Source organism: Cricetulus griseus (genome assembly GCF_003668045.3).
Source record: "Cricetulus griseus strain 17A/GY chromosome 1 unlocalized genomic scaffold, alternate assembly CriGri-PICRH-1.0 chr1_1, whole genome shotgun sequence".
In the NCBI taxonomy this organism is placed as follows: Eukaryota; Metazoa; Chordata; class Mammalia; order Rodentia; family Cricetidae; genus Cricetulus; species Cricetulus griseus.
The window spans coordinates 8,762,288-8,774,320 of record NW_023276807.1 but is presented as its reverse complement, the minus strand read 5'-3'; the positions used below and the strand labels follow the sequence as shown (position 1 = coordinate 8,774,320).

The window sequence follows — 12,033 nt, the reverse complement described above, 5'->3', positions numbered from 1 at the left end:
CACTGCACTTATAGAGGCTCCTAATATCTTGCCAGCCTTCTCCCAACTGTAAGCAAACTGGATTCCCTCCTTCCTTCCTGCATAGACTTCCCTTCAGCTTCAGGGAAAACTCATTTGTTGATTTTCTCCTGTGCCTCTGACCATTCCTTGGTTCCTACTGTTTCCTGTACTACTACAGGGCTTACTGAACAGTGCTCAGGAATCTCAACAGAACAAACTCTTGGTGGCCTCAGGGTCTTTGCACATGCTGTTTCCAATTCTCTTGGGGTCTTTCTTCTACCTTTACTCAGTTAACACCATCTCACACACCCTACAGGTCTCAGCTGAGATCCCAGGTCCTGAGACACACTTCACGATGCTCCAATCTGCATTGATTTGTCTGATGTTGCATTCCCTACATTCACCACCATTTGGAGAATGGTATTCGTGATTTAATGCCATACCACTACTGATGGGGGAGGTCCTTCTGTGTATATTTATCTTCTTATTGGTTGTTGAATAAAGTACTGATGGCCAATGAGGCAGCAAGTTAGGCGGGACTAGGAGTTGAGGAAGATTCTGGGAAATGTAGTAAAAGGAAGTCTTGTGATACAGGCAGGAAGTGATATAGGAGGCAGACTCATACATAAGCAAGGGCAAGAAGGAAGTCATCCCTTTTTCTCTTCCTCCTGCTCTCTGCTTTGGAGTCACCATGTGAGCCCAGGAAGACAGGACACTTCTGCTGGTGTCCGATAAGTCTTATAAAATACATAGATTTATGATAATTAAGACTGAGCTAAGCCAGGTGTTGGTGGTGCATGCCTTTAATCCCAGCACTCAGGAGGCAGAGGCAAGTGGATCTCTGTGAGTTCGAGGCCAGCTGGTCTCTAGAGCGAGTACCAGTATAGGCTCCAAAGCTACACAGAGAAACCCTGTCTCGAAAAAAAAAAAAAAAAAAAAAAAAGAAAAGATTGAGCTAGCAGATGAGAAATCCTAGTCATTGGCCAAGCAGCATTTGTACCTAATATAAGTCTGTGTGTGTTACTTGGGACCTTAACGTGGTGGTGGGTGGAACTCAGTTGGTCTGGAGGAAAGCGCCCACGTGGCAGCAGGGCTCGGGTGGCTTGGAGTAAAGACTTATTGTTACACTACCACTGCCATCTCCATCTTCTTCAGACTGGAAGCATCATGAACACATGGTAGGATGTTGGGGGGGTATTCCTTCTGGGAATTTCTTATTCTTTGACTTTAAGTTATTAAATTGACTTTGTCATCATATATGGTAAACAAAATGATTTGATACAAGAAATCTTCTGCAATATAAAAATTATCTGGGTTACCTTATAGTAATTATTACTATTGTTTTACAGGTTAAGAACCTGAGACCCTAGAGGGAGTATGTCATGTGACAGTCACCTTTCTAAGACTAGAGGCAGCACAATGCTGCCTCTCAAGAGAAAAAAAAAATCTAGAATAGATTATCTTTTAAGTTTAAGTTTAAATGAAAATACCGGACCAAGTTAGCTCATTTCTGAACACAGTTATAAACCTGTATGAAACACACCCCATATATTCTAGACATCAGAAGGCTAAACACAGCCACAAGGCCTTCTGAGGCTGTCCCATAACCTTCCAGTATCCATCCAGGGGTGCTACCAGAAACACTACTAAGCTCTCCCAAACTTTAGCTTCTGCTCTATTTAATCAAAGCTACAGGTGTGTGTAAAGAAGCATATAACCCTGGCAAGTTCATGCACATGACATACAGTCCTCTCACCCCAACCTGACCTCCCCTGTCCTGCTCCCGACAGTAACTTCTTCCAGTTCCTCCTTTTGCATTTGCCTCCATTTCTCCATGCCTACGGCACTATTTGGGTTTTCTTTTTCCTTATTTTCAGCGTTAGGGATCCAACCTAGACCCTGTCCACAGTCCTCAAGGACTCTACACTACACTATACCCATGGCAGTTTGGGTGGTCTCACCAAGTAGCCCAGGCTGGCCTTGAACTCCCAGTCCTCCTGTCTCTGCCTCCCTTGTCCTGGTTAAGGACCTGTACCACATCATCTAGCCTCTGGAATCCTTAGTGTGGGCACTAGCTGCCAGCTCTTAGCAGCAGAGGATTCAGCTCCTTTCACTGGCCACCATGCCACCTACCACTCACATCCCACCCACAGGATAAGGTAATACATCAACCTTGAGATTATTACAACTGCAGAATCATTACTGAATGCAGGGTGAAAGAAACATGTTTTCACGTCGGACAGAACCTTTAGCAGCCAATATGACATTTCCCAAGTGCCTTTCCCCTGCTCCAGTGATCATGGGAACACTCTGGATAGAGCCTTTACCCACTCTTGAGTGACTTCACTGAGAGGAGACTACTGCTGACTCACGCAGGATGAACAGCATAAAGAAAAAGAAATTCCCTGAAACAGACATGAGGCTCAGTTGGTAGAGCACCTGCCTGGCATGTCCAACGCTGGATCTAATTCCAAAAGAGAATAAATAAATAAATAAATAAATAAATAAATAAATAAATAAATTCTTCTGATGGTGAGTAAGCTACTGCAGCATAAAAAGAAGAAAAAACCCCACCTTGACAGATATCCACCCAAGTCATGCACAGATACATTCTCTACAGGAACTTTCATATGCATGAACACTATATAAAAATGTTTATGGCACTGGAGCAGTGGTTAAGGGGAACTGAGCTGTGTTCCCAGCAACCACATTGTGGCTCACAAATACCCATAATCCCAGTTCTAGGGGATCTAATGCCACCTTCTGACCTCCCTGAGGACACTGCACAAATGTGGTACACATACATATGTTCAAGCAAAACACTAGTGCACAAAGAGTCAATCTTTAAAAACATGAACGGTCACAACACTATTATGTGCAATAGTAACAACAACAACTAGAACCCAAATAGCCACCAGCAGGAGAATAAACAAACAGCCACCAGTAAGGCAATGGGCTACTACTATATGTGGGTGAAAATGAGTGTACTCTGGTTACATGCACCATGGGTCAGTGTCAGAAAGACAGTTTATTGAATGAAATGGGTAACCAAGCTGCTGAAAAATATGTAAGTGTTGGAGCCGGTTGGTGGTGACACACGCCTTTAATCCCAGCATTCAGAAGGCAGAGGCAGCTGGATTTCTGTGAGTTCGAGGCCAGCCTGGTCTACAAAGCTACACAGAGAAACCCTGTCTCAAAAAAACAAAAAAACAAAACAAAAAAAAAAAGAGTAAAATATGTAAGTGTTGAATAAAGCATGACTCTTCCTTACATAGTTACAAAATTATACATAACTAAACACAAAACTGAATAGGGATAGACGTAAGTCTGCCAAAACTGTAAAGGAAAGCAAGGCGATGGCACAGAAATCAGGGCAATGGCTACGGTGGGGCAGGGGAGGGAAGCAACAAAGTACGCAGGATTTCACACAGGTTTCATACTCAGGATGGTGCATGATATGCAGCTTTCTGAAGGAGAGCACAGAAAGCGTGTTTGTTTTGTTAATTTTCCTTTTTTCCTTTGTGAAAAGCAGATCTCTGGGAGAAGAAGAAAAAAAAATGATAAAAATCCAGTAGATTGATAGGGCCCCACAAGCATTGAAGAAGACAAACGGCTGGAGTTCACAGAGCTGATTTAAGTGGCTGCTACCAAGCTGGTGGCTTTGTCTGGCTCAGAGTGGAATCCTTTCTGTAAGGTTACCTATGGGTAGTTCCAACAGCTGGCACCGCCAACACTCAACTGCCTGTCTGTCCTTCAAGCACACCACACTGGCGTCAGAAGTAAGAAGCAATGTTCTATTACTCATTCCTATGTTCAAAACGTGCAGAATTTCCACTTCCAGGGTTAAACTCACAGGCTCCCATCTCAGATCTGCCTGGATGCCCATTCACTCAACAAATATTTACCAAGCATGTTCCAACGGCAAGAACCTACTCCAGCTAGATAAGAGCACAGCACAGGAACAAGGACTCCCCCACTACCCACTCCCCCCTATTCCCCACTCCCCACTTCTTACAGTTCACGCTCTAGTTGACTGGAGACAGACAAAGCCACCAGGAGCTCAGGTGACACAGGTGGAAAGCAGAAGATGTTCAAGAGGGGAAAGGGCAGGTCCCACACTTAAGGGAAATGGAATTCAGGGTAACAAAAGAAATCACGAAGCAGGAGGGGTGAGGGGTGAGGGGCACGTGGCAGAAGAGGCCAGAAGGGACAGCCAGTGGTGAAGGTCCTGGCAGGGATGACTGCCTGGGTCTATGGGTAAGAGCAGAAAGTGGAGAAGCCCCAGGACTTAGCAAACACCCACAATTTACAACAATGAAACCCTGCTCAGGCTGCTTTTTGATACAATTGATGAACAGTTTATACAAATAGGTGAAACCTGCCTTAAAGTGTTATCTATGGCATTTGCTGCTTTAATTTTCAATAAGTTCCGCCCTTCCTCAATGCCAACAGAACACTAGGTCAATGATATAAAATCCTTGCCCTCCTCTGCTATGAAATTCACTTTCCTAAAGCTATGAGCCACCCAGTAGTTTCCAGTGGCTGGAGGCTCACTACCCAGCACTCACAAGCTTTACTCCTTCCATATTCTGGAGTGGCTTGGAGATGGCTTTGATCATCTCACTGTAGTGCTTGCTCTTACTATGCCTCAATAAGGGCAATTCTTGGAAACCACCAAGTTTTCTATTAATCGTGTATCAGCCCCTGGGGATTTGAATCCAATATTTGACTCCTGTCATTTTTCAGATTTGTGCACCAATTCAAACTACTCTCTTTATTTATGGTATCTTTCTTAATGGTACTATTTTGGGGAAACAAGACCAAAGCAGTAAGACTCCAGACGAAACATGGAAATACCTACACAGTGCAACAGGCTGCCCTGCTCAGCCAAAGATTTTCCTTGGAAACAAAAACCACCAACAAATCCAGTTACCTGAGTGGGTCCCCAGCCAATACCAGGCATACCTGATATCCTAGTTTCATGTCTGTGCCGTGATGAAACAGCCTGACAAAAACAACCTACAGGCTTTATTGGGCTTTTATAATTCCGGGTTACCTTCCATCATTGCCGGGACATCAGGGCAGGACCTTTCGGCAGCTAGTCACAGCTCATCCACAATCAAGAGCAGAGAGAAAACAAATGCAGGCATGCTTATTTATTCTTAGTTTGCTGTTTTGCACATTTCTACCATGAAGGGTCCATGCCTCTAAACAGTGCCACCCATTCAGTGTGGTTGTTCCAACCTCACTTAACCAAGTATAAAAAAAATCCCTCATATACATGCCCATAGGCCTGGTCCAGACAATCCCTCATTAGGACCCTCTTCCAGAGGCTGAAGAACTGGATCAGGTGTTAAGAGCACTTGTTCTTGCAAAGGACCCAGGTTTGATTTCCAGCACGCACATGGAGGCTTACCACCTCTTTAGGTAACCAGCACGCATGTGGTGCACAGACATACATACAGACAAAACATTCATACACACAAAATAAAAATTAAAAAAAAGACTCTCTTCATGATAGTTTTAAGTTGTGTCAAGTTGAAAATTAAAACTAACCATGACACTAGCCCAAAAAGGCAACAGTATGCTTGGCTTCACTCATGCCCAAATTGCCAACACACTCCACAAAAGGACATGGGGCAAAGTTCTTTGCATGTGATCTAAAAAGCTCCATACCAAATCTTGGGGGAAAAAATGCCTCTTCTTCTTTATTGTTATTTAGTTTGGTTTGTTTGTTTGAGGCAAGGTCTAATTCTAGCCCACATCAGATACAACTCCCTTCTTAGCATGGGCTGGCTAGCCTCACTCGCTGATATGGGGATTACATGCTCATGCTACCACAGGCTGCAGAATGCCTTTTCTTTTTTCTTTTCTTTCTTTCTTTCTTTTTTTTTTTTTCAGAATGCCTTTTCATTGGCAATGGGCAATCCTTTGCCCAGCCATGCTTTCAATGTGTCAATTTTTAAATTGCATTTAAGAAGCCAGGCATGATGACTCATGCTGGTAATCCTAGCCCTTGGGAGGCTGAAGCAGGAAGACTGCTACAAGAGCTAGCCAGCTTGGGCTACAGAGTGAGCTGCAGGCCAGCCTGCATCTCTTACAACAGTACAAATTTCTTTATAAGTTTATTCTCAGAAACCCTCACGGGGCTGGAAAGATGGCTCAAAGGTTAAGAGCACTGACTGAGTTCAATTCCCAGCAACCACATGACGGCTCACAACCATCTGTTATGAGATCTGGTGCCCCCTTCTGGTGTGCAGATATACATGGAAGCAGAATGTTGTATACATAATAAACAAATAAAATCTTAAAAAAAAAAAGAAATCCTCACATCACTCAAGTTTCTTTTAATGTTACTTTTTTACTTTTTTCCAACCTATTAGGTGCTAAGGGTGAGGAAAGCATAGCTAATTATCCCACTTAATTGTAACACTTTCATGGGAATCCTTGTGCTGGTAGAAAAGCAAACAAGAACTGCCTAATGTGGAACCAGTTCTTACCCTCCAAAGTAACTTCATCATTGCTCCACTGTAACTCTGAGTTACAGCTCCGGCTCTAAGCACTGGGTAAGCAAAACTCAGGCCTCCCACACCATACAGGTACCCAGCACACTTAATCCTGACTCCAAAAGCCGATATTAGCCACTATGTTCCACTGACCCCCTCTTCCCTTCCCTGATCCTCTTTAGATAATTACAAATGCAGTAATGTGAACAGGCTATGGTCAGCACTCTGTGAATCAGAAAACATCAATAACTTATTCAAGTTCTAAGTTTATAATAGCCAGGCTCTTTAAGAAAACAATTGTGAGATTAGAGAGCAAGGTCCAGAACCAAACACTAAAACAAACTTCCCTGGAGGGGCCCATATAGTCTAGGATGCCAGAGCTTCAGAGTTATATTTACCCCTACTGCTTTAAGGGATTCAGAGAGACTTGGGGAAGGGTGCAGAGATGGTGCACGCTCTCTCTACTGCCTCCCACGTGCTCATTTGCTGGCTCTTTGTTCTCCCAGGGTGGACTTAAGTTTCATAAGCAATATTCTCATGGAGACTGTATCCCAAGTGAACACTGCCTACGTCTAGATCCTTCCCAGAGTGGCAAAACCACTTCTGTCAGCAGAGCTTGGGAAACATCTCATGATACTCAACTCATCATGTTCTAACCTGATGTGATGGCTACTCAGACTTCCCAGAGCCCAGAATTTCATATTCCAGTAACCCCTCCATCTTACCCACTCTTGGGTACCATTGTCCTTCCCAGGTCCCCAACGTGGGAGCTATAGAAATAAAAGAGGCAGAGGAGGAAGAGGAGTGGCACAACATCCGTTCATCCATCCACCCCTTGCAGCTTCCCACAGTGGTCAGGCTGACGGGAAACCGGAAGTCCAGAAGAGGCAGGGGATGTTCCCATCCCATAGGATCAGCTTAGCCTGAGTCACTATGCTCACACCCAACTTAAACACCAAAATGAGGCTCATTCGTGTGTGTTTTCATCCACCTACTCTACTCTTCTTACAAATGTCTACTAAGCCTAGAGTTTGTAGCAAGCACCGTCAAAGGTAAAACACCTACCCTCATAAACAGGCAATTTAAGAAAAACATCTAGGGGGCTGGAGAGATGGCTCACTGGTTAAGAGCACTGGCTGCTCTTCCAGAGGACCCAGGTTCAATTCCCAGAACCCACACAACAGCTCACAACTATCTGTAACTCCAGTTCCAGAGGATCTGACACCCTTACACAGGCATACATGCAGGTAAAACACCAGTGCACATAAAATAAAAATAAATATTTTGGGGGGCTGGAGAGATGGCTCAGTGGTTAAGAACCCTGGCTGGTCTTCCAGAGCTCTGTCCTGAGTTCAATTCCCAGCAACCATATGATGGCTCACAACCATCTGTAATGAGGTTTGGTGCCTTCTTCTGGCCTGAAGGCATATATGCAGACAGAACACTGTATACATAATAAATAAATCTTTAAACAAAATAAAAATATTTTTAAAAAGGAAAAACATCTAGGAAAAACATAAATACATTACTTGAGAGAATGTGGTGGTTTGAATGAGAATGGCCCCCATAGGCTCATATATTTAAATGCTTGGTCCCCAGCTGGTAGAACTGTTTGGGAAGGATTAAGAGGTGTGGCCTTGTTGGAAGAGATATGTCACTGGGGGTTTCAAAAGCTCAAGTTTGTTCTCTCTCTCTCTCTCTCTCTCTCTCTCTCTCTCTCTCTCTCTCTCTGCCTATGGTTGTTATCTCATGTCTGTCTGCCTGCTGCCATGCTCTCCACCATGATGGTCACTGGCTCACTCTCTGAAACTCTAAATCCCCAATAAATGGTTTCTTTTATCCACCGCCTTGGTGTTTGTCACAGAAGCAGAAAAGCAACTAAGACAGAGAGTTAGAAAGTGAGGGAGAAAAGAAAATGGAGATGGGTATATGGAGTGAAGGTTGGGGGGGTAGATAGGAGAATAAATTGTAACCCTCAGACAAAAGCTTGTGTTTCTGAAAATGGGCAGTCCAAATTTTAACCATTGGATTTTTGTATGCCTAAACTCCTAGTATCTAATAACAAATTAAGCATAAAAGAAAAAGGTTACTGTATGCTCTCCTTTATTTCTGACCTGTTAGCCAGTCTGCTGATTTCTCTGCCAATATATATATATAGAACCAGTCATGACACTCATCATTTTAGCCCCTATTATTTCCTTTAAACCCAGTGTAAACCATAAACTCTTACATTGCTAAAATATGCCCATTGCACTTCTGTTTTCTAACCGGCGCCAGACTGGAGCTGCACAGTTCCTCGTTGGTCCTGACTCTACACATATCTGTATGGCTAAGTGAAAGCCAAGCTCAGGGGCAATACACTAAGTCTGGATTGCTTAATAAATGTTCAAAGGTCAAGAGTCAATCTGCAAAGGTCATGTAGGTCATCTTGGCACAATCAAACAAGAGATTCTAGATGCCTCAGAAATGAAGTACCTTCTGTTAATAGGCACACACACACACACACACACACACACACACACACACACACACACACATTTATTTGTTGCCTTTTAGAAATTTCTCACTCCAGCATAGTGGTGTGCCTATAATCCCAGTCCCCCAGAAGCTGAGGCAGGAGGAGCATGAATCTAAGGCCAGCCTGGGCTATACATTTTCCCTCAAAGAGAAGGAGGGGAGTTTCTGCATATTCACAAGATGGAGACAGAGGAAACTCCAGGGAAGACCAAAGCCACAGGTATTACAACACAAGACCTGCGACAGGAAGGAGTCCACATAGCTCTGAAGTCACTAAAAATGAACTCTGTACCCCTGAGTCACAAACTCCCTGAAGCTCCACCCAGCACTGATGGGTAGCTCTACCCTCCACATCTGGACCCTGCTAGATGGAGAATAAGCCCAAGGCAGCAAGCCCTTACCTGCCCCACTGATTGTTTTTCCCTCAAGGCAGTACATCAAACATGCCCCAGGGTCAGTGGACTAAGTGGGTGGGTGGGCAGGGCAGAAAGTGTTTGGAGGAACAAACTGTCCTGGTGCTTCCTAGTTCACAAGTCTCCTGCCCTGCGGTCACCCTCTGCAACAGGAGACCACTTATATACCAGGTACTCTACTTAATCCACCATAAATCAAGCCACTGTCCTCAGTATTGTGGACATACAACCCACTCCAGCCTCTTGGCCTCTGCTGCACTTTGCAAGATGCTACCAAGCTCTTGTTCCCCAGCCCAACACTAAACCTCACAGTGCTGCAGCTCAGGGACTCACAAAAGGCCCAATGGCCTTTGGCCTCCCACCGAAACTCTTCCCGGCAAAGCCCACCTGCTGCAGAAGTTGTCCCTGCTTTTCGGGGGGACTAATGGCCACCCCACTGCCACACCCCGGACCCTCCCTCCACTGTCCACTACACCTTTCAAACAGAACCCTACTATCCCCTGCCCACTCCTGAGGTCTCAGGAAAGACTCTGCTGTCATCATGGATCCCCCACCGCCCACCCCCAAACCCATCTGCTAAAATATGTTGCCTGAAGCTAAAAATATATTGCCCTTTGTTATATGGTTTTAGGGGCATACACTAAGTTTCTCCAATCACACTCTAATCCCAAAGCCTTCCCCAGACTAGCCCAAGAGCAAACAGTCACCAACGATTATCTGAGCACACAATTCTGTTCCTCTGACTTCCTCAGCGCAGTTCCGCAGAAGGCTCTGAAAGGACCATCTTCTAAGATCTCTGTTATCCGGGCTCCTTATCCAAAGGATTCATTTCCATCCCCTGGATAACAATACCGCAATTCTCCTTCACTGATTGAACAGGCTCTGTAGCTAATGAAAACTGCTCCCATTTCCTAAAAGCTTTGAGTAGTAACTTTTAAGAGGAGAAAATGCCTTGTTTTGAGCAAATTAAAAGCCTTTTAACTGAAAGGAGAAACAGAACTGGCATGCTTAACTTCACATTAGCTTAGGAACTACAGTGCCTCAGTTTCCCTTCGGAGAGAAGAAAGTCCCCTCCTCCTGAGTCAGAAAGTCCGGGATCTCTCGAGCCTCTCTACGGTCTGGTCTGGCCTTAGGCCCCCAGCTGCAACACCACCTGGAGCCACAGCTGCGTCCAGATGGTCAAGTCCGGGCCTGCCTGGGCGCACCCTTCTGTCACCTGGCGGGGCCCTAGGGCGCCCGGATCCCGCTGCCTGTGGCAAGCTCTAGAAGCCGTGTCTCCAGCCTTCACGAGCCAGGTCACATCCATGTGCACCTGCCTCTCCCGGCCCGTGGGTCCCTGAGCTCCAAGCCCGACCAGAGCTCGCGTGAGAAACCAAGGAGAAAGGAAAACAAGCCATAGGCAGGGCCGTCCTGGCCTCGGCGGCTGCCACCAAAACACCACCTGCGACGCAGCCAGGCAGCGGGGACAGAAGCCCGGGCCGAGCCGCCGCGCGCGCCCCTTACCCGTGAGGCGGCCGCCCCCCTCGCCGTGCCCGCGGCGCCGCTGCAAGACGAAGTAGCAGCTGCTCTTTTGGGTCACCCAGAGCTTCAGCGCGTTCTTGAGCAGCACCTCCTCGGGCTTGAGCCACATCGCGGCGAACCTGCCGCGCCCGAGGGCCCCGGTTCACATCGCCCCAGTCGCCGGCTGCACGGGGCCGAGCCCGCTTGATAGGAGACGGCGGAGGTTGCGCGCGAGGACCGCAGCCTGAACGCCTGGAGTCCCGGAGCGCGGAGACCACAGCTCGCCAGGATCACCCCGCGCTGCCCGCCGTGGCCCCGCCCCACCCAGCCCCGCCCCTCCCCCCAGCCGCGCCCCACCCACTCCCTGAAGCCACGCCCTCCACCCGCCCCCGAGGCTCCCTTGGCGCCTCCCTGGTTTCCTAGTCCCAGCAGTTCCCGGGCAGGGTTCCGGAGTGGCGGGAGGAAATCATAACCGCAGCCAGGTCCCCTCCCTCCGGCCAGGGTCTCGAATCCCCTCCTTCCTGGGAGGAAGCGAGCAATAGAGCGAGTTGTCTCCACGCTCCTGGTTCTAAGAGGTGGAGGAAGGACCTAGGGGGAAAAGGCATCTTGTTATCCAGGCTGCAGGTTGTCCAACCCAGAGTCTTAATTAACCTTGGGGAGTACAATGCACTCCAGTAAACTCGAGCGTGTTTGAGCTTCAAATAACCAAAAGCTAACACTGAAATTCGGAAACCGTTACGTTTGGATTCTTTAAATAATGCGGTTGGTTTTTTTTTAGTTGACAGATTAAAAACTACGTACAGAATACTATTTATTTTAGTACCTGGATATAGCCCATGAGGATCGGATCAGAAAAATTGGTTTCCGTTAATTCAAATATTTGACAGTTCTTCTTTATTGCATTTAATTTATGTGGAATGTGGTTCAAGAGAGCCCGTTTGGCAGGTAGAAGTCAGAAGACAACTTTCAGGAGACAGTTCTTGGCTTCCACTATGTGGATCCTGGAGTTTGAACTCAGGTCGTCAGGCTTGACAGCAGCCCTCATCTTGACAGCCCCCATTTGTTATTTCTCTTATAGTACATTTTTCACTCTTTTA

The 12,033-nt window shown here is 46.3% G+C and overlaps 1 protein-coding gene across 1 annotated transcript in view; it reads right to left on the bottom strand.

The window, feature by feature from the left end:
* Positions 1-11,240, bottom strand: part of Tbc1d8 (TBC1 domain family member 8) — a 110,723-nt gene extending 99,483 nt beyond the window's left edge. Inside the window, 1 exon segment of the mRNA XM_027386791.2 lies at positions 10,940-11,240. Coding sequence (XP_027242592.1) covers positions 10,940-11,066 — 127 coding nt within the window. The 5' untranslated portion in view covers positions 11,067-11,240.
* Positions 11,241-12,033: the final 793 nt, after the last annotated feature.